The sequence below is a fragment of the Acomys minous genome, assembly GCF_964271855.1.
Source record: "Acomys minous genome assembly, chromosome: 3".
In the NCBI taxonomy this organism is placed as follows: Eukaryota; Metazoa; Chordata; class Mammalia; order Rodentia; family Muridae; genus Acomys; species Acomys minous.
In genome coordinates, this window is record NC_140485.1 from 73,263,112 (window position 1) to 73,286,120 (window position 23,009).

Here is a 23,009-nt window from a genome sequence, read left to right on the forward strand (position 1 = left end):
TAATTTACTAAGTCTGTTTTTACCTGAGAACTGGGAACACGTGACTTGAGAATCAAAGGGTGATGGGACAATATATAACCCTGTGCTTTACCACAAGTCTCAGGACCATAGTTCTCAGAAGTATAGAGTGGTGCTATATCGAACATGGTTGCTGGTCCTGGGTCATCTAATGGCAATGACATTGGATGAGCTGGGACACACACTCTGTTTCTCCATAGTATAACTGTGACTTACACGACCTTAGATTAGAGGCTTTCTTTAATAGAGTGTTTTCACAGGTAAAGCATGAGTGTGTAAAATGGTGGGGGTGCGTGGATGAGTGTGTGCCTCCCCAGCTGATTAAACCCCGGTGATTGCTCTTAGAGGCATCTCCAGTATCCACGTCCTGCTTCTGTACTACGCTGAGATTCAGCACTTCCTCCCCCAAAACAGAGACTCCATTACCACTTGAGAGTAGGGTAGAGACCTACCTAGCACAGAACGCCAACCTGTCATTGTTCAGCGAGCCATCCCACCTCAACACTGCCTCGGGTAATAAGAATTCTTGAGAAATACAACACTAAGGCTAAGGGAAGGGCATACATGCTTGATCAGTGTCCACTCCACACCAGCCACTGCACTTGAAACATCCCAGAGTCAATCAAAAGCAAATACTGCCTGAATCCATGTACTGCCCATAAGGCCTTGAAATGAAGCATAGATACATGGCTTAGCTCATTCCTTTTTTTACTGCCTAGACCAAATTTCTTCTTGGCAGAATTTTACTGTTAATAGTTTTTAGCGTTGCAAAATTTGATGCTGAGAATCTTATAGGCATCAGACATTTACAAAGTCCCAGAAAGGCATCATTGTTTTCTCTTTAAGTATCTCCACACTTCTGCCATCTTGACATCTTCCTTGGGGGCCTGCTAACAGGTGTGCTATGTCTGGAGGGAGACCACATGGTAGATACAAGGCCAGCACTCTGGTGATAGTCACTTGCTGCTGTCTTGTTCTTGATCTTGGGGTCTCTAGCTGTTTTCCATGGTCACCTACATGAAGCCCACAGAGCCAAACAATTATCATGTATTTCATCCCTAAGTACTCATTTGGGCTTGCTCTGACTTGACCTTAAAACCATTACCTGTTATGTTATATACTCACGGGCTCTAATTTGTGTCTCCTTGTGATCTCTAGAAGCAGAGCCTGAGGCAAGGATTTAGAGGAATATTCTAGTGGTCTGTTCAGGGAGGACTCTCAAAAGACATCTATCTGTAAGTGGTAAGAGAGAGGGAAATAGGCAGAGCAAGAATCTTTTCAGGTGGTGTCAATCTAAGGCTAGGTCTACGGTGACTGCACATTCCTCTGAAGGTGTCTCGCCTCATAGTAAGAAGCCATCCAGGTCTTCGTCACACTTTGGCTCCTCCAGTTTCTCAGGTAGTTACGGAAGAAGCGACACAGGTGAACCTTAGACTAGACTCCAGAGAACGTTCTGGTTGTAAGCCCTTGGTCTCACCTTTCTGCTGCACAAGCCTGAAATGAGCTGGGTGCCAGACTAAGAGCCTCTTCCTACTGCCTCTAACTCTCACATGGCTCCTGCATACGTCACACCCTCAGGCTGAGGGATAGCAAAATTGAGGGGTAGAATTGTCCCAAGAGAGACTCCAGAGCATTTCACAGTCCTTTGCAGAGCACAGTCCAGTCCTGGCAATAAACCTGCTCAGAGCTGTGGAGAGAAAAACAGTAATAATGTGTGAATACGCATTATTTTAGTTTAGAAAAAAAAAAGCATTCAGACTTTCAAAGGAAGGCCTTAAAAAAAAACCAGGAAGCAGAGATTGATCAATTTAAATGTGGGTTCTTAAGTCTTAAGGGAAAAAGTGAGAAATAATGGAGACTGATTAAATGGGGCTGATTTCTGGAAGATCAGGGATGGGCTGTACTTGAGAAGCTCATGAGAAAATGAAAGCAAAATATGCTCAAAAACCCTGCTAAGGATTAGGGAATATTGCGCAAGAGGAGGTTGAAATAAATGTAGAAGCTGGAAGATGGGGGAAAGGGCTGTGACAATTCCACCTGGGCAAGATACAGTCATTGCAGTCAGGAAGCTGCAGTCGCTAAGGATGCCTTCACTGCATCCACACAAGAATGTGCCTATCAGCAGTCAGGCATGGATGGAGGAGGATGGTGCGGCACCTAACTCTCACTGCAGGACTACTTGTTGCTACTGATAAATTAAGAGGAAAGGGAAGCATTGCCTTTAATTGTGTAGCCCCTAGTCACCCACCGGGCTCCAGTGGACAATTCAAATGAACATACAGATGACCCTGGAAAAACTAAATGAGTCACCAGATCAACCCAAGTTTCCTAAATCTTGGAAAGGAACTGGTTGGGGAACAGGGCTAAGATAGGAGGGAGCTAAAAAGGGGTGGGAAGAGAAGTCAGAATGTGTTTCACAGGTATGAAATAGACAAAGGGCTAACTTCATTTTTAAGTTGCTGTTGTTTAAGTTGCTTTCCTAGGGAGTGTGTGGGAACTTGGAATGAGATACTTAGAACTCAGAGAGGCCGAAGAGATCATAAGAGATAAAACAACACATCAGCTTCGATGGCAGAAGACAGTCTCAGCTGTGGTTGCTGAAGGGAAGGTCCAACTAGCTGAATGCACGCCCTTTGGGCTAGGGCAGAAGAGGCCAAGAGGAAAACAGTCTCTGATCATGCTGCTCAATTGAAGAACTAAACTAGCAATTCCTCTTTCAGAATCTGTTGCTGTGTTCATCCAGCGGCCCTTACTCGGTGGTTCTCCTGGGCCCTCTTTGCACCATCCTGAACTTCACTACTTTTTCTTTGTCACTAGGCAGGTCTCCACCTAGTCTCTTCTGCATTATATAACTCCTGTCTGCCCTTCAGCCTCATCCACGCTTCTCCCTTCTTGTCCACTGCACTCCAACACGAAGGCTTTGTTCAATTCATTTTTAGAATTTATTTACTTACTTATTTATTTGTTTATGTATGTATGTATGTATGTATGTGGGGGTATGTAGGATGGAGCTAACATGTGTCGCAGAACATGTATGGTGATCAGAAGACTACATGCAGGACTTTATTATCCCCATCGACCATATGGGTTCTGGGGATCAAACTCAAGTTGTTGGAATTAGCAAATAGTCAGAATAAGCAAGCCTTCTATCACTGAGCTTTCCTAGCTATTTTTAATGTTGTGTGTGTCTGTGTGTGTGTGTCTGTGTGTGTGTGTGTGTATACATGTGTGGGAAGTATACATATACATAGTACATGTGTGAGGGCCAAAGAACAACTTAAAGGGCCAATTCTCAAGCACCTTTCATCTTTTGTTTGAGACAAGAGCTCTCATTGGCTTGAAAGTTTTTCTTAAGGGCTGGCTGTCCCACAAATGCTTTCATTTTCTACATCCCCATCACTGGAATTACATGCACACACCACTGGGCATAGATTTCTCTCATAGATCATAGAGATCTGAACTCAGGACTTCATGCTAGCAAGGCAAGCACATTACCAAGTGAGCTGTCTCTGCACGCCTCTATTTTAACTCTTGAACTCTGTGAAGTTGCTTCCATCTTCAGAGCCTTTCATCATCATGAGCCACCGTATGTATCAGCTTAACATACAGACATCTTTTAAGTCGTAGCTTGAATCTTATTTGCTAAGGAAGACCATCTGATCACAAAGTAACACACATGCACAAAATTTCCACTTTCTTTTATAGTACATATCTCATCTCGTATCTACTTTTGTCTGCATGTTTAATATTTACCATGCCACTGGATGCCAACTGACTGTGTATACGTGTCCACTTTGATGATCACTGTGTCTCCAGATCTCAACTCAATAAGACTTGCTTAATAAATATGCACATAGATGTATGGATGGATGGATGGATGGACGGATGGACAGATGGACAGATGAACAGATGGTATTTTGTCAGGTCAGGGGACAGATGGATAAAGAGATACTTCCATGAATGAATGTGTATTGGGTAGAGGAGTGGATAGAGGGCTCCTTCGTCCATTTTTTAAAATGTAAACTATATATCAGGAATGTGCTCTCAGGGGATAGAAGTAAAGTCAAATAGAGGAACAACTGTGGGATCTACAGTCCACAACAAAAAAGCAGGCCATTAACTACTTTTTCATGTGGACAAGAATTTCTCTTCTCCCTTAGGGGAGCTCCTGTGGACACACCAGTTACCAGGAGTTCCTCTCACTTTTGGACACTTAGGTTGGAAAGAGTGATGAGTAATTGGCTTCTTATAATTTCTGCCGATCAATCCTTTAGGCCACATAATCCTATACAGCTTTTCTCCGTTTAGAAATAAAACCGACTTCCTCTGGCCCATTCTCCGGGTCCCTTGCTCAAGTAGGGTCAAGCAGGCACACACTTGCCCATCTTCCAGCCTTCCAGCAGTTGTAACCACGCTAGCTGCCAGCAGGCAGAAGCACTCCCACCATTGGCACCAGCCTTCAGGAAAACGCAGCTGGCTCTGCAGGCTCCTGCTGGGCGCAAAGGAGTGGCAGTTAGAAAAATCAGCTTTGATTTGATTTGCAAACTGAGCCGAGCCATTGAGACAAAATAAATCCGGAAACCCATACAGCCATTTGCAGAGTTGCTTTGCAGAAGACAGCCACGGTTTTAATCTAGCAAACACTCTTAACGATCCCATTAAAGCAGCCCCCTTGGAGCAGGTGCTGACAGTGAAGCCTTAGAAAGATGAAGCCTGAGCTAGGGGGCCAGTATCACCAGCACCTCTGGCTTGCCCATTAAAGATGGACCAAAACCATTGTCCAACAACAGCAGGCAAGAGGCTTGCACCATGGCCTTTTTGCAAATGTACCATCTTTTTGCAAGTCTAAGCCTGAAACGAGCCATTTCATCCAGCATTTCTCTCTGCTCACCCCTACAGGAACTGGCAGGGACAAGAAATAGCCCCCATTTTTTTTTAGCATGCTCATTTTGCAGATGCTAAGACTGAGGCCCTAAGTAGATAGGAAAGTGGTGAGTTCCTAGCTTCTCTATCCACAGAATAAGCCACATGTGGTATAAGAAGCCAAGGGAGATGTAAAATTTGTTGTTTTTTTTTTTTTCTGAGTAGAAAATTGCCAGCCACACTGGCCTGACTGTACTTGAAAGGTTCTCTTATATGAAGCATCCTGGAGAAGTTTGCTTGAAATCATGAGAATCAGAGGCACCTGGCATCCCGTCTCCAAGTTTAGTTGTTTGACCTAGGACACGTAACTTGCCATCTCAGAGGCTACTGCATTGTTTTTGATGCAGATCTCATTAATTTTTTTTCTATCTTACTCAAGCATATAATAGATGGTAGACAAGGAGCTTCCATCCTTCCTTTGGTGTATAGCTAGCTCTTCATGAGAGCTGCAGGACTGCATAGATCTTGGGTCTCTGTAGAAGGCCATAGCCCAGACTCATGCCAACTCAGCCATTTCTCCTGCAGTTCTATATAGCCACCCTGTGTAAGGTGGACCCAGATTAGAATCAAAGTGGAGAAACTGAAAGGCTGTAGGTATGATGCTGCCCTTGGCCTCTAGGGCTTGACGCCTAAAGATCATGCGCAGAGATGAAAATCTTACACAGAACTATATAAATATAGCCCTGTCTAGAATTTTCCATATCCATTTATTAGCCTTTGACAGGAAATGCCCTTCTTTCCAAACCTAATCAGCACCTGCACACAACATGCCTAACCCTAGCTATGGCAGCTGAACAGGAAAATCTGAAGTTACATAGCCCAGGGAGAGAGTCGTGAAGGTTTTTCAGTCTTTTCCACTCTTTCGAACGGTAGAGCAATGAAGGAGCTGACTATGTGAGTCTGTAGGGTGAGGCATAGCACTGATGTTCCTCCCCAGCTGCGACTCAGGGAGAATATTCTAAGCTTGGGGTCGCATCATAAACTAAAGTCTCCTTGACCTTTACCACTCTGTACTCTGCCCTGTTTCCATCTAGAACCTAAAATGCCAGTGGGATTATACAGCTTTTTCTGGCGTTTGTATGAAGAGGTGAAAGATTACATCGTAAAGGACACCATAAAATAACCTAAAGGTCTTGAAAACCCCTCACCCTTTCTTTAATATTTTTCTTGATGCAACAGATGGCATATTTCTCTGGTCGTCTTTTATGGTTTCCTTTCCTTCTCCTCCTTAGACTAGCTCAAAATGCCTTCTTCCATACACACCTGCTCCACACCACACTCAAGAAGGCCAAAGCTGGTGCAACTGAGTCCAGGAAAACAAAAGCTAACAGTAACCCTTGTCCTCTGATCACATACCTGTGGAGTTTTAACAGATTCTCTCAACTACAAAGAATTACCTGGTGTAGATCTGAGATACCTTGGTTGGCTTTAGCTCAAATCTGTGATTCCAAAGGACCTGTGTCCCTCTTAAAGGGAAAAAAAAGACATTTACAGTTAGGAGGCAAAGATGGGGAAAATGTGGAGTAGGCCAGAGATACAGGTTAGGAGTAAAGAGAATTTAAACCCCATCAATGGGCTCTCAAATGGAGGAGAGAGGTTTCTGGAAATCAGACACCTATGCGAGCTAGTATTGTGTGGTTTTTCTTGGTGAGATGTGAGCGAACATCTGCACACCTCAGATAGGGTACCAATGGCCGGTAAAAGAAATGATTTGTCTTAAGGAGCCAATGGGTGAGATTTTTGCAGTAACCAACAGAAGTACGGATGACTCAAAAGCGCATCACTAGAAGGCCCATCCCTGGCTTGATGGTAACTCATAACAGTCGTGTCCCTGGAGCTGTCTAGATGATGCTGGTCAGAATCTCCCTGACCCTCACCCCCACCCCGCCATCAGGCAATTGTTACAGCTCATGTACCCTGGAGAGGGGCCCTGTGGATCTCATTTCCGGAGCTTCCTAAGGTTTATAATTTTCATTTACTTCTTGAGCGCTTACTAGTGTCCCTTGGGGAGGACAAGCTTCATTTGAAGGAATTGGCTACACAGGAGCCAGTCAGAGGAATGTGTGAAGATATGTGGGTATGTGAGCTCACAATGTGAGGATAGCACGAAAGCCCTGTACTCATTGGGTAATAAGTAAATGATGGCCATCGTTATTATCTCTACTCGAGATGTGATCCTGTACAGACTCAGAAGTATAAAAAGCATAAGGTCTCCAGGAATGCTTCTCAGAGCTGACTCCAGATCACTGTTGAATTCCATTCCTCTCATAGACTGGCTAAGATAGTCCATGGACCACTGGTAGGATTGCTTATCTTTTATTTGTTAACCCTATCCTATACCCCTTTTCTAATAATGATTAGTAAGGGTTTTTTTTTTCAGGTTATAACAGGCTTTGTATCTCTTCAGGGGTATTTAAGTTAACACCTGAAGTCTGAAGCCAAAAATGCAGAGGCTCAAAGGGCTTCCTTCCAGCTTTCTTCCCTTCCACACTGAAGCTAAGAAATTAGTTTGTCTTCAAGCTTGTCTGCTCCAGGGCCACCTGTAACCCAGCGGTGTCTCCCTATGCTTGACATTCTTTGGTTTGCAAGAGAGAAAAGTCAGAGGCACTCCATATTCCAGCCTCCTTTTCTTTACTTTGTTTCAATTTTTCGTTCGTGCTCTGTGTACATAAATACACCACGTAGGTCCTGTGCAGAGAGATGCGAGTCACAAACCCTCCAGTTAAATCCACTGGATATGGGAGAAAGGAAGGCATTTCCACCTCTTCTGCAAATGCATTAGTCAGTATAGATAAGCTTCGCTGCAATAACAAATTATAACCAAAGCTCGATAGCTTAGTACCATAAACACTTATTTCTTGGCTATGCCATCTAGAACTTAGTTGGTCACCTCAGGGGAAGAGAAACTCTTCAGGTAGCAGCCTTGACTTTGCATGTCTCGTTTAGACACAACTGGTGCTTGCATTCCATGTCATTGCTGAGAATTACTACCTGGTACAGCCTAGCTTCAGGGTGACTTGGCCTATTCTCTGCCTCTCAGAAGTGAAATGGGACAGGAAAACAGTATTGTTTCTGGTCCCATGCACAGCACCTGCCCCTATTTCCGTTTCCCAGCCCTGCTGAGATGCATCATCCACACTTCCCTTCTGCTTCACCACCCACTGGAAGAGTACCTTTCTGTGACCATGATGGGGCCTCCTCTTGGCCCTGCCAGCCAAACTGAGACTTAAAAATCATTCTATGAGATACCCATTATTACCTCTACTTTTTGGGTAAAGAGACTGAGTTAGAAACACATGTGATTTTTCCAGGTGACGTGGTTGGTAAATGAAAAATACTGAGCCGGGTTTTTAGGTACCCAGTTAGCTTCTATTATTTGCTTATGAAGTGAAATTTCATATTGACATGTCGCCCCTTATTCTCCAGAGGATAAGAAGTCCATCTTTGGGTGTGGACAGCATTAGATTCGAGGCCTGCAGAGGCATTTAACTGATTCGAATCTCATTGCCAGCAACCACAGCCTGGTGACTGCAATGCCACTTGTTTCCCTGACCCAATATAAGAACGTAACCAAGTTGTGCATAGCAAGTGCTGTGTGGTACCTGACTTTTTAATAAACATTCAGCAAATAGTAGGCACTGGCAGAGCTAACAGTTACACACCAGCGTAGTGTAAGAAAGCTAAGGTGAAGATGAGCCCGGAATGCCACTACAGCAAGAAAAAACAAACAAAACACAATACAAGCAGTCGCACCACATATGGGCACAAAGCCAAGCTTCGAAATAAGAGAGAAAATTATCACAGAGAATGATATTAGGCTTGGCAAGAAGGTTTTCAGGTCAAAGGAGTAGATGTGCAAATCATCAGAGGAAGGATGGTTGGTCAGCATGCCATGAGACCATGTAGTTAGGGGCAGTCTTACTGAGTCCCAGCACCCACATCAGGTTGCCCTTCCACTCCAGAGCCAAGGGGATCTGATGCCTCTGGCCTCTAAGGGTACCTGCACTCCTGTGCACATACTCTGCACATCATCAAATAATTAAAATTACTAAAAATAAATCTTTAACAAACAGAAACAGAAGTGTCACAAGAAACCACTTAGCTAAATATAGCACCACAGTGCTTCTCTGTGTCTTTCTGTCTGTTTCTCTGTCTTTCACTCTGTGTCTATATCTGTGTCTGTCTCTCTATCTCTCTTTCTGTCTCTGTCTCTCTTTCTGTCTGTTTCTCTGTCTTTCACTCTGTGTCTATGTCTGTGTCTGTCTCTCTGTCTCTCTTTCTGTCTCTGTCTCTCTGTCTTTCAGTGTCTGTCTCTCTTTCTGTCTCTCTGTCTTTCTCTCTGTGTCTGTCTCTCTGTCTCTGTCTGTCTCTGTTTCTCTGTCTTTCTCTGTGTCTGTGTCTGTCTCTGTTTTTTTGTCTCTATGTCTCTCTTTCTGTCTCTGTCTCTCTGTCTTTCTGTATCTGTCTGTCTCTCTCTCTGTTGTATTTGTCTATCTGTCACTATCTGTCTCTGTCTCTCTGTCTGTCACTGTCTCTCTGTCTCTCTCTCTGTCTCTCTGTCTCTGTCTCTGTCTCTGTCGCTCTCTCTCTCTCTCTCTCTCTCTCTCTCTCTCTCTCTCTCTCTCTCTCTCCTCCCCTCCCCTCCTCCCTTCTCTCTCTCCAGTGAGAGTCCTGGCTGGGAGTGCTTAGGCAGACTTTTTTTTTCCAAGAGGGCACCCTAGGGGCAGCCTAGACAGTGGTTGGAGAAGATGGACTGAGGCAGGAACCGGGCTGCAGAAGGAACAGTTAAGAGGCTGCTGAAGGAGGCCATGCAGAAGTAGGAGTCCTGTCCTACTCCCAGCCTTTTGGCTCTCTTTCTGACATGTGAGGTCAGCAGTAACTTGTCTTACCTGACTCATAGAGCTGGGAGGAAAATAGACCAATAGAAAACAGTCCCGAGAACAGAGTTAGCAAACTTTCCTGTAAAAGGTGAAGTGGTGAATATTTTTTTATTTTGTAGGCCTCAAGGTCTTTCTCATACCTATCAGCTTTGTCACCCAAACACAAAACAGCAATTGTAGAGATACACACAAGTACGTTTATATTAAAATAAAACTCTGGAAATGAAAATGTTTAAATGTATATAATGTTTGTGTACATTGTAGTTTCATCTCTTTTCTGTGATAAAAGACTCTAGCCAAAGCAAGTTGGGGCAGGGGGTGGGGAGAGGTGTTTCAACTTACAGGTCACTGTCTGTCATTTTGGAAAAGCCAAAGCAGGAACCTGCAGCAAAAACCATGGGAGAATGCTGCTTGCTAGCAGGCACACAGGATCATGCTGAGCCACCATTCTGATAGAGCCCCGGACCACCTGCCTAAAGATGGCGCTGCCCACAGTGGGCTGGGGCCCCCTACATCTGTCAGTCAAGACAACCCCCACAGACATGCCCATAGGCTGTTCTGATCTGAACAAGCCCACTGTTTAGGCTCCCTTCTCAGATGACTCAAGCTATGCCAAGTTGGCATTTAGAGCTAACACCACAGCACAAAATATTAGTCACATTTTTTTCTCAACCACTGAAAAAAATCTAAGAACCATTCTTACCTTATACCCACACAGGAAATAACACAGACACCAGGCTTGACTCACAAACTGACCACTGACTTAGAAAGTGCTTAGTAAAGGACAAAACTTCACATGCCTTTCAGAAAGGAGCGCTGTGAGATCACTGTGCATGGGTGGTTAGCTTTTATAGTTGTCCATTGACTGTTGGTCAAGCTTGCCTCTTGTATCATTTTTTGAATGATGTATTTTTTGTTTATCACTTGGTCTGGGACACCCCATAATTTTGATCATTTTGCATAAGGATCTTGTGCAGTTTTGGTGATAAATGACTGGGGAATGTTATAGTCTGTGGTTGAGGAGGGGGTACCAGTTGCTGGGATTTTGTCATTTTCTTTAGACACTTGGTGGAACAAGGACATTAAAGCTAGGCAAACCAGGCTCTGAATGCAGCTTCTGCTACTTACTACTTTTGTGACCTTGGACAAGTTGTTAAAAATTCTAAGTCAACATCACTTCATTAATGTATTCATTTATACAACAAATATTCACTGAGGGCCTGCTATACGCAAAGTGCGATAGAAGACCACAGAAACACATCAGTCAGTGACACACAGCATCTGCCGTCAATGAGAAGGGGATATTAGGATGTTATGGGAAGACGGAGGAGGCACACCTGCTCCAGATGCCGGACCCTTGAGGGAAGTTCCAAACTGACTTTTATAAGGTTAGCAGTTGTCTACCAACAGAAGAGGCAGGAGGTAATACACGTCACCCACGTGACTAGCCCAGACGTAGTCTATAGATAAGACAGCAAGGATGTTCATCATGGGAACGGGCTCACATACTGGCTGCAGAACAGAGAATGAGGTGGGAAGGAAGGCACTTGACAAGGAAAGCTGTGAACTCAATAGTGATGGTCTGTGACCATCAGGGGGTTTGAGATTCACCTTGGAAGGCAGTGAGGGTGGTGGTGTGTTTCACTCACATGGTAGTGACTCAGTGGGAGGAGGGGAGTAGGAACAGAAGCAGTGAGGCCACACGAGGCTCCTGAAATGGCCCGAATGCAACATGAGAGTGGCTGGCCAGAGTGGGGATGAAACTGGAGTGATGAAGGGCATCTGGAAGAGCTTCTCTGGAGCAGAACCAATAAGAGCTGGTGACCAGTTATAAGTGAGAAGTCGGGTAAAAGAAGGGTAGAAGGTAGGCAACCTTACTAATTTGGGGGAGGGGTAGTGACCCAGGTTTCTACAAAGAGACGCACGTGGCTGGTGGCACCATTTACAAAGAAGAGACAGACTTGGAGGGAGATGCAGTTTGACTGGGAATGAGGCAGGCTCGTTTGTAATACCACCGGCCTTTCTGGTTGTCCTGTTTCTTAGGAACATTGCACATGAGGTGCTTGGCAGAGCACCTGGCATGTCATGGGTGCTTGATAAATGGTGACTCTTACTCTTTTTTTTTTTTCTTTCATTAAAAAAGATCTATTTCAGGCCTCTGTTTTGGTAAATCATGATGTTCTTTGCTTGTTTAGTGCGAGCTCTTTAGAGCCACAAGAATTACAGTCTTGCTCATTTGTACACCTCGTTTTCATGTGTGTTTCTTTCTTTCCTTCTCTTCTGCATGCTGCCTGGGGATTGGCTTCCTTGTGGTCAGCACCAATGGGCAGCGCCCAGGTGACCCCGGGGACTCCACTCTGCCTCCTCACCACAGGTGATCACCAGAACCCTGGGAAGGAGGGCGGGAAATGACAGTTGCCCCGTGCTCTGTGGGTCCTCCAGGCCAGGTGCACCAGAGATGACCTGACAGTTCCTTCACCACACCTTCCCACCTACTACCTGCCCGACCGTCTAAGCACCATTAACTCCACCTACCTATTCATACATCGCTCTGTCCATCCATTCACCCATTTTAGCAGCATTTAATAAGTACCTACTATGTACCAGGCACTGTTCTAAGTACCAAGGAATATATAACAAGGAAAAGAGAAAAGTTCTGATGCCTTAGCTTATTGATCAAAATATTATAGAAATAAATGTGTAGTTCTCAGAAGTGGTAAGGAGAGGTGCATGTAATATTTAAAACACACACACACACATGTACACACATACATACCTGCATACAGATATGTACACACATGTACAATACACCCCTGTATGCATACACACACCTACATATTTACACACACCTGCACACAAGCACATGCACGCTCGCACACACACACATGTCCACACACATTGCATGTCCACACTTGTACATACACATGCACACACAGATAGGTACAGAGACACACAAACACACACACACACACACACACACACACACACACACACATACCAGACACTCCTGGTACTAAGGGAGTGGTTCTCAGGAGACGTGGCAACTCAGTTATGGTCTGAGTGTGAGATAGACCTGGCCTTACAGATCTGTTCCTAGGGGATTAGTAGGTTTGACTATAACCTCAGGTCTACCCTTGACCCTGATACATCTTTTAATGTGTCTAGCCCTGTATTTCCCTTCTGTTAAGAATGAATAATAGTACTTGCTTCTTAGGGGACACTAATGGATGCTGCATATTCAGATTCCTCTGAAACTGCATTATAAAGCTAAACATGATAATAAATATCAAAGACGTTGGAATAGAAGTGCCCAACCTAGTGTAAGTATTTGCTTGGTGTAAGTGAGAGCCTTTCCCCTCAACCACAGCGTAGGTAGAGTTCATTTGACATAGATGCTGTTATTCAAAAGCTACAGAGCCCATCCTTCAAAAGCCGGTGCCCATTCAAAGCAAGGAGAAGAAAGATGACCTGAAACCACGCCTCTTTTTCCTCAGGACCCTCTTTCTGACCAATGAAAAGCTTCTTGAGAGACTTCACATGTTTTCCCACCATCTTTCTCAACAGAGGTTTTGCCTGTTCAAATCACTGAACAGCCAGTTTATAGTGATGGGAGAGAAGATGTAGCCGGCAGGGATAACTGTAAGCCCTATCTGCTCTACCCTCGTCTCCAACTCTGCTACATCATGCTGACCCTGTGATGGGGATTCATGAGCTGATTATTCATTGAGAGACGTGCTTAGACAAAAAGGTCAAATAGATAGGAAGGCACAAAGTACGCCATGTAGCCTGTGTTAGTCAGAGCCCTTGGGGAGGCGGTGTCTCTAAAATGTGAATTGTCCCATGGGTTGGTCCCATGTGCTAATCACCATGGGTTGTCATGAGTGTTGCACAGACTTCTAGCAAAATTGATTCCTTCCCCAAAGTAGGAGATGTCTTTGAGCCATTTACAGCCATCATCTACAGTACCTGGGAAGTAAATAGACCAATTAAATAAAGGGGATTTGCCAGAGCCTCAGCAGCACCTACTGTGGGCCTCTTTGGGCCGTGTTTTCATATTGTTGTAAAGCACCACACTTAAGCGTATCCCTGGCAACATCATGAGCATCTCACCTTGGCCGCCCCTTGATTCTAGAAACATTACTTACTGAGTGGGTTTATTTTAGCCAGGAAACCAAATACTATGTTGACTTTGTGCCGTCGTATTAAAGACTGTGTTTAACAAGTTCACTCAGTGCCCTGCACACTGACAGCACATAGGTCTTCAGAAATGCCAGTTGCCACCCTTCCCTAACACAGGCCCGCCAGACACGCCCTTCCTTGAGAGGCGGAAGTCACAGATAGACTTGCAGGGGCGCATGCAGAAAGGCGATGAGAGGAAAGCGATTCTCACCGCTGTCCCCACACCAGATTTATGGAGAAGCGGTGCCTCCCTGGAGTGTGTGTGAGCAATTCCACTTATGCTGGCCATTGTTCTCTGGGCTCTGTTCAAGTTGAGCAGGGAGATTATGTTTTCTTTAAACAGAGCCAATCCCATATCGGGCACATTTGTTCTGACTCTTGCCTTCCGAGGCATCTGAATGTTCCTTCTCTGACAGGGCTATTTTATTGCGCCCCATTCATTTGCACCCGGTTCCCAGCTTTGTTAGATAGGTGAGGTGCCTGTGAGTTTCTTTCTCGGAGCAGGCTGTCCCTTCCAGTGGCTTTTGTTAATGTCCATTCCCTGGTGGCAATAACAGCTGATGTAAATAATAGCTGCCTGGGTCTGAGTGGTGGGGGATATTGAACCCATAAGTTCAGGTGGCTGTTTCCACAGCAGCTCCAGCATGGAGATACGCACAGCCATGTGACGTAGCATGGCTGGCCCAGCCTCGGCAATGGGTGGAGGCTGATTTCAGCTCTCAACTCAGCCACGCTCCGGTCTGGTGGTGAGGGTGAGTTGCTCTTTGTTGAACTTCATCTCCTCGTGTGGAGAGGGGGGAGTGATCATTACCCCGGGCCAGGGTGAATAAGAAGATCTACCTCGATCATTGCCTCCATGTCCCTACCCAGCTAGTCCTCCTGGTGTCCCCGGACCACCAGCCGTCCCTCTGAGGAATCCCTGCTCTATCCAAAGGCTGCCAGCTTGGGCACGGTTGACATCTTGGAATGGATCGTTTTCTGTGGATGAGGTCCAACCTGTGCACTGTGCGATGTTTAGAGAATTTCCTATTGTCTACCCACTGAATGCCATTAGGATGTCAACCCCAAATGTCACAACCCAATATATGCAGACATTCTTAGATGTCCCCTAAGGAACAAAATGCCCCTCTACAAATGGCTTTTTAAAAGCTCCAGAGCAGCACTGTTCAATAGAAATATAATTTTATCGGTGGATATAATTTCCAATTTTTGAAGTGCCATTATGAAAATAAAAGAAACTTGAAATTAATTTTAGTAATATAATTTATTTCATTTAACGTGCCCCAAATGCCATTTAATAACTAATCAATATTTTACAAAACTATTACATGGAAGAGATTTCACATTTTCGTTTTTTTACTGTCTGACATCTGATTTTTTTTTAAACATTTAGAGTGTGTGTCAGTTCAGATGTTATGCTTTTAAACAGTTAAAATTAAAGAAATACTAAAAAGGATAACAATTATGGGCAGAGGCAATGGCCTCGTGAATAAAGAGCCTGCCACGCATGCATAAGGACCTGAAGCTGTGTCCTCCAAACAAAGATCAAAACCTGGTTAGAGAAGCACATCCTAAGTTCCCAGAAGCAAAGGTAGAGACAGGCAGATCCCTGAGGCTCAATGGCCAGCTAGGTTTGCTGAGCCTAGGAACTTCTGATTCAACAAGAGGTCCTGTCTCCAAAGTGGCTGTACTAGTTTGCATCCCCACCGGCAATGAAGGAGTGTTCCTCTCTCTCCACATCCTTGTCAGGATGTGGTGTTGCTTGAATTTTTCATCTTAGCCATTCTGATGGGTATAAGATGGGATCTCAGGGTTGTTTTGATTTGCATTTCCCTGATGACTAAGGAAGTTGAGCATTTCTTTAAGTGTTTCTCAGCCATTCGATATTCTTCTGTTGAGAATTCTCTGTTTAGTTCTGCACTCCATTTCTCAATTGGGTTATTTGGTTTGGTGTTTAATTTCTTGAGTTCTTTATGTATTTTGGATATTAGACCTTTGTCAGATGGAGGGTTGGTGAAGGTCTTTTCCCAGTCTGTAGCCTGTCGCTTTGTTCTGCTGAGAGTGTCCCCTGCCTTACAGAAGCTTCTCAGCCTCATGAGGTCCCATTTATTAATTGTTGACCTTAAGGCCTGGGATGTTGGTGTTCTGTTCAGGAAGTTGTCTCCTGTGTCAATGTGTTCGAGGCTTTTCTCCACTTTTTCTTCTGATTTAGTGTCTCTGGTTTTCTGTTAAGGTCTTTAATCCACCTGGATTTGAGTTTTGTGCATGGTAACAAATATGGGTCCAATTGCATTTTTTACACATAGACATCCAGTTAGACCAGCACCATTTGTTGAAGATGCTATCCTTTTTCCATTGAATAAATTTATCTCAGAAAACTGGGAATAAGGCTTCCTCAAGACCCAGCTATTCCACTCCTTAGAATATACCCAGAAAATGTTCTAGCAGACAACAAGAACATTTGCTCAACCATATTCATAGCAGCCTTATTCACAATAGCCAGAACATGGAAACAGCCTAAGTGTCCCTCAGTAGAAGAATGGATAAAGAAACTGTGGTACATTTACACTATGGAATACTACTCAGCTATTAAAAACAAGGAATTCCCAAAATTTGTGGACAAATGGATTGAACTAGAAATGATCATAATGAGTGAGTTAACCCAGAAGCAAAAAGAGTCAAATGACATATACTCACTTATATCTGGACACTAGCCCAAGGGGCATGTCCCATGAAAGTCTTCACTTTCCAGGAAAGTGGGACAGAGGGGAGGACATCCTATTGGGACTCTAGGTAAGAGAAGCATGAGAGAATGGGGGAAATAGAAGGATCCAGAGGTTCTGAGAAACCTATAAGAAGAACATTATGATGGGAGGATCTGGGCCCAGAGATCCTCCTCAAACTACGGCACCAGCGAAGGACAATACGTGCAGTAAACTTCGAACCCCTACCCAGATCTAGCCGATGGACAGGACATTCTCCACAATTAAGTAGAGAGTGGGGGCTGACTTTCACACGTACTCTGGTGCCTCATATTTGACCACGCCCCCTGGATGGGGAGACCTGGTGGTACTCAGAGGAAGAATAGCAGGCTACCAAGAAGAGACTTGATACCCTATGAGCATATACAGGAGGAGGAGGTCCCCCTCAGTCATAGTCATAGGGAAGGGGAGTAAGGGGGAAAAGCAGGAGGGAGGGAAGAAACAGAGGATACAAGGAATGGGATAACAATTGAGATATAGTATGAATAAATTAATAAAATATATTTTTTAAAAAAGAGGTCCCGTCTCAAAAAAAAAATTCGCCACACTTGAGGAGTATACCTCCAAAGTCATCGTTAAACAAACTTATATAAGTACATACTTACACATACACATATACACACTGACACTACCAGGTATGCAGACACACACACACACACACACACACACACACACACACACACACACAAATTATATGCAACAAGTAAACATTTTTTTAATTGCCTCCAATTTTAAAAAAATTTATTTTGTTTTTTCTAGACAGGTTTTCTTTGCTTTCCTGGCCTTGCTTTGTGGACCAGGCTGGCCTCGAACTCACAGAGATCTGTCTGCCTCTGCCTCTCTGAGTGCTGGAATTACAGACGTGCAGAGCCACACCCTGCTCCATTTTAAAGTTTAAAATAATCTAAATAAAATAAAATAAAACAACTCAGTACCTTGATCCCATTTCAAGTGTGGGGTGGTACGCACACGTGACTTAGTGGGTACCATTTGGCTGACAGTGCAGATGTAGAGGTGAAATGTTCCTTTATCTTCTCTGCCCCTGCTTGGGTAGCAAAGGAGCAAATGAAGAGAGTCTAGGCTCTGTAATTATCCACTCCCTTTTATACCACGCCCCAGGGGCTGCGTCTCCATGTTTGGCAATATGTTTGGTTCTTCAGAGTGCATGTGGGCATGCATCCAATAAGTAGAGGCCTGAGAAGTTTCCATGAAGAAAAATGAGGGAAAAGCCTCCCTGGCCATGACTGGACATTTCTCTAGAAGGTCAGCCTTGGGCTACAGGGTCCAGCCATGGTGGTACAAACGGGAGGAGCAGGTGTCATCCTAGCTCAGATTCAGGACTGACAAGGTGTTGGTTAACCACCACCCCTCTTAGCATTCATTTCTGTGTGTGTGTGTGTGTGTGTGTGTGTGTGTGTGTGTGTGTGTGTGTAAATATCTCATGCTAAAGCTATTACTATTGTTCCTTAACTGGGGCCTTGCTATGTGACAAGATTCAGGCTCTAATAATACTCACTGGGGGCGGAGGTTACTCAGCCACAGTCCTTAGAATGATGTTTCTGATGTTTCGTAAACATCCTAGGCCCAGGTACATAGTGCTGTGGGCTTTGGAACAAGTCTATTTGGGCAGAAAGAGGACAATGAGACAGATCAGCAGCCTCCCAGAGTCACTGACTGGGCCCTGCAGCTTTGAAAGCCCTAAAGGCATGATAGTTCACCAATGGAGCTCATGGCTCCGTAGCAGCAAACAGATGGTGTGAGGATCGGAGCCAGAAGCAGAATTGGGTGACGCTACAAGCTTAGCACTCACCATGCTGGATGCTGCTTGGCGGGAAGAAGAGGGGCACACTCTGGGGGAACCTCATCCTTGAAGACCAGCCGTAGAGAAGTGGCCCTTCTAGGGGGCTGATGGTATTGAGGAATTCTGGCAGTATGATGAAAAGAAAAAATGGCAAAATGAATAGTATATGTCTATGTCCCATGCTGCCTGCATGCTATGAGGAAATGTTCAGCGCTTCACCTTATTAGCCCATATCTCTTCCATGTAAGGCGTTGTTTTGATTTGATGGATTAGGCATCTGACGTTTAAGTGATTGAAAACACCAGAGATGGCACCAGGAGTGAAACCCAGGCCTCTCTAGGCAGCCTCTCGGCTTATTTACCACACTACCTGCCCATAGCCAATCTTAGTGAGCACATATGATGAGCCAAGCAGTTAGAGATGCTACAGCAGAGTGGCTTAGAACTGTGTCACAAAAGCCGCAGGATTTCACAGATCTTGCTCTGTTTCTTTATCTAAAGAACAGAAATATCAACATTGACCAGCTGTAAGGAGAGCACGGGCGCTAGTCTCCTTTGACTTAGACACACACTGCTGTTAGTGAAACCTAAGTCCATCTTATAGATGGAGAAAAAGAGACCCAGAAAGAGCCAGGCAAACAGGCAAGCTATCCAGTGGCCAGGCAAACAGGTTAAAATCTCTGCAACAGGTGAAAAGTAGGGAGGTAATAGCCATCAAGACCTCAGGCTAGAGGTCTCTGAGGAGCCAAACAGAACACTCATAAAACCTAGCACACAATGAAGCTGAGATAGAACTGAAATGCTGGACCCAATGGCACAGCAAACTCCGCTGCTGTGACAACCCAAAACAGAGAGCGAAGGAGGCACAGTACTAAGATCCCTTTGACCTCAAACCCCACCATTCCGTCATGGTCTTTGTTGTTATCACCATAAACTAGACCATGCCTGCAGCTTAAGGGCGGAGACCTCAGGAGCAAGACAGGGACAGTGAGTGCACAGGACCTTCTTTGGCTCTGCTGTTAAGCCACACATTTGACTGCAGAGTGACTCTACATAGCAACTGGGTACTCCAGAACTCGAAGAACTGAACTTGGCACTGACTTTGCTCATGGTCTATCCAAAATAAGACCAGACATAAGGCTGTTGGCCCATCATTGCGGCTGTCATTGTTACCGACCTCTCAACTCAATCAGTAGGCTTTGTGTCAATGGGTCAATTCACATTCCGTATAGTGTTCTATCAGCCCTGCTTATTCTGCCTTCAGAGTTGCAGTTAGTTGGGAAAGCTCTGGGACTGAGGTTTTCATGGCACCACTTTCACTCCAGTGATACTCCCTTTAAGACAAGAAGAAATGAAGTCACAGTCTTGTGCTCAAACTGCCACCAAGGTCAGACTCAGAAACCCAGTGTTCTCCTTCTCCTCTAGTTTTCTCCACATTTGATGTCTAATTGGCCATCACATCCTGCTGGGTCTGCCTCTGGGATTGCTCGTGGGTCTCCTTCCTCCCTCTCCACAGCGCTCGTGCCTGAGGTCGCTGGAGTTTTACCCAAATTAGTGCTACAGCTTCCTAGTTGCTATGGCTGTCTTCGCATTCCTCCTCTTCCAAGGGCTCCTCCCCACAAATGCCCGAGTAATCCTTCGAGAAGACTAGGCTGGTCCTGATGAGCACATCTCCTGAGCTGTGGGATAGTCAGCCTGCGTGTGCTTCCTCCGTCTCTCTAACATTCCTCCTTTGTACTCTTTCTTCCCTACTGATCATATAAGTACTTCCTTCCTCACCTCCTGCCTTCCTTTGCTGGGATACCCTCCTTCTCTGGTCTGTCGTCCTAACCCTGTAGGTTAGGAAAAGCCTCTTATGTCACACTGAGTCTACAGAAAATGGGCAGTTGCCTCTAGCCCCAAGTGAAGGCTCCGCTTGACACACTTGGCATAAACCCATACCATAAGCTTGTCTGGAGTTTCTCAGATTTTGCCAACCTTTTCCCTGTTCCCAGGAAATTTACAGGTGTTTTTTCCCCTTAGCCTTATGTGTGCACAGTCAAATCAAATGGTAAGAGGTTAATACTGCTAAAGCAGGCACCAGGCACAGTGCACTGTGTCTGTCTGTATTCATGTCTGTCCTTCTTCTTCTACCCCAGTGATCCTTTAGACATCTTTACCCAACATGTCTTTTTCCAATTTTGTGGGAGATATCGTGAGTCCCTGGGCACTGGTTTTTCAGCCCTCTAGGAATGCTGCATGGCCCCTTAGACCACACCACCCAAATGTGCTCTGCCTGAGTCTTTTGAACCTAATGTCTGCCTTGGCTTTGCATGGGGGCTGGCACAGAAGAAGACAGGTGTGAGCAGAGTCATGGGAGAGACTTGGTGTGTCAGTGTGCACAGCATCAGCCACTCTCCCGACTCCAGGCCCTGCTTCTACTCTCATCAGTAAGCCACTTTGACTGTAGAAGATCTGTGTTCCCACCCATCCTATGGGGAAGCAGATAGATCTGTCTTAGTCCAACATGCCCTGACCCAGCGTTTCCCCTTTTAGAAGCCACAGTGGCAAAGGTTAGAAAAGAGAAAACATGTTCATGGTGCATTTGGCTTGAATTTCAACAATGGCTGCCCTGCTCCTTGCTGGCTTCTTAGCCTCACTTGGGTTACTAGAGCTAACCTGAATTTCACCCTGTAGGTTTTCAGCTTCTCTCCCTGATCCTGCTCTCACCCCCACTAATCCCTGCTGTAGATCTGTCCCTCGCTCTGATGCCTTCTCCCTTTTCAAGGCCCTCTGATACCTACTGAAACCTGACTGTTTCAGAGGTGTGATGGGGACCATGCTGCCCCAGCTGGGCAGATCTTTGTCTCCTTTCCTGTGCCCTGCCCCTCTGAGCCAGGTAATGCAATCAATCATCCCTGATCAATTTGTCTGGAGTTATTTAGACAAAAAAATGAGTTTGTTTTTTAATAAGAGCCTTGGGGAGCCTCAGTCCCCCGTGCACCCTGCAGTGTCATTCAGGAAGAAAGCCAGGACATGCCCTTCCCGAAGGCCTGTGTTCTGTTAAGACGATGTCTGAGCAAAAAGCTCTTTTTTTTCCTTCTTCCAGCATACTCAGTGGGCCATGACCTCAGGCACTGTTTGCCCTTAACTTGGTGAATTTCTAAGATCTGTCTGCATCCCATTGCTCGGCCGCTTGTAGCATCATGACTCAACTAAATTGTCTGTCACATTTTGTTTTCCAGAGGATCAGAGGAGGTTGAAGTGGCAACCCCCAGTAACTGTGAACATGTATCTATTTAGAAAGAAAGTCCCCACCAATGTGATTAGTTAAAGCAGATTCAGGAAGTAGACCTTAAGCCAGCATGACAGAAGAGGCAAGCAGCATATGAAGACACACACACACACACACACACACACACACACACACACACACACACACACAAACACACAGAGGAGCACAGGCAGAACAGTGTGACAATGGTGACAGGCTGAAATTGCACATCTTCAAGGTTCAGAATGCCAGTACTGAAGACTACTGGGAGCTTAGAAGAGATGAGGACAGGTCTTCTTGGTCTAGGAGAAAGGTGGCCCTGGTGGCATCCTCATTTTGCACATCTAGTCTCTGGAACTATAAGAATCCTCATCTGTTGTTTTAAGTCACCCACACTACGGCCATTATTAGCATGGCCGTGGATGCTCATATGCTTGCCAATACAGTGAACTTGAGCTTGAGGCAGTACTCTGTGGTTGAACCACAAATGATGTGCCTTCACAGTGGAGAGATCTCCAAGACACCACAGCATCGATATCCCAGGTCTCTGTGACCTACCCATCTCTCTTCTGGTGTACCTTCATTTATTATATTATGCATTTGTCCTAAACTAGTCTCCATTCAATGGCTCTGACCCTTGCCTTTCTGGTGTAGCCTCTGTCTCCCATGTGTCACTACTCACAGAATTTTGTTTTGGCCCTTCCCTGTCAGCCCTTGCTTGACAGTCAAGGCTCAGGCCACCTGCTCTCTGTGCCCTAAGCTTATAAACTCTACATACCATCCCTGGCTGGCTTTTGTATTCTGCCAGACACTTCTCCTGGAAGGGCTTCCCTTGTTGCACAGTTGCCCTGGGCCTGGGCTCAACTACACAGCAAGAATTATAACCAGCTCGCAGTGGCCATGTGCTCCCTCATGCCAGCTGCCTGGGAAAGTCTAAAGGGACTACTGCTTTGCCGCAGGGCATCCTAAGGAGTATGTCTTCTCTCCTACATCTGTTCGTCACACTAAATGTGTAATCCCCATTGCAGGCTGTGAATGCTCCTGTGGGTGACAGCTAATGGCTTGAACCCCCTAAGCTCCGGGCTCAGTGCACATATTTCTGCAAGCGAGAGGCAGTTCTGCTGGCGTAGCACTAGCTCAAACTCTCCATCCTCATCAGTAGAGAAGGCCTCGTAGGACAACAGGCCAGCAGGG

The 23,009-nt window shown here is 45.3% G+C and overlaps 1 protein-coding gene across 16 annotated transcripts in view; it reads left to right on the top strand.

Annotated features, from left to right (window-relative positions):
- PTPRT (protein tyrosine phosphatase receptor type T) overlaps nucleotides 1-23,009 on the top strand; it is a 1,106,784-nt gene that overhangs the window by 907,073 nt on the left and 176,702 nt on the right. For 9 of the 16 annotated variants that reach the window (XM_084776217.1, XM_084776209.1, XM_084776218.1 and 6 more), the window contains exon 14: nucleotides 12,139-12,195. The exons of the other annotated variants lie outside the window; for them this stretch is intronic. In XM_084776217.1, coding sequence (XP_084632343.1) covers nucleotides 12,139-12,195 — 57 coding nt within the window. The remainder of the gene's footprint in view (nucleotides 1-12,138; nucleotides 12,196-23,009) is intronic. 16 annotated transcript variants of the gene reach the window in all.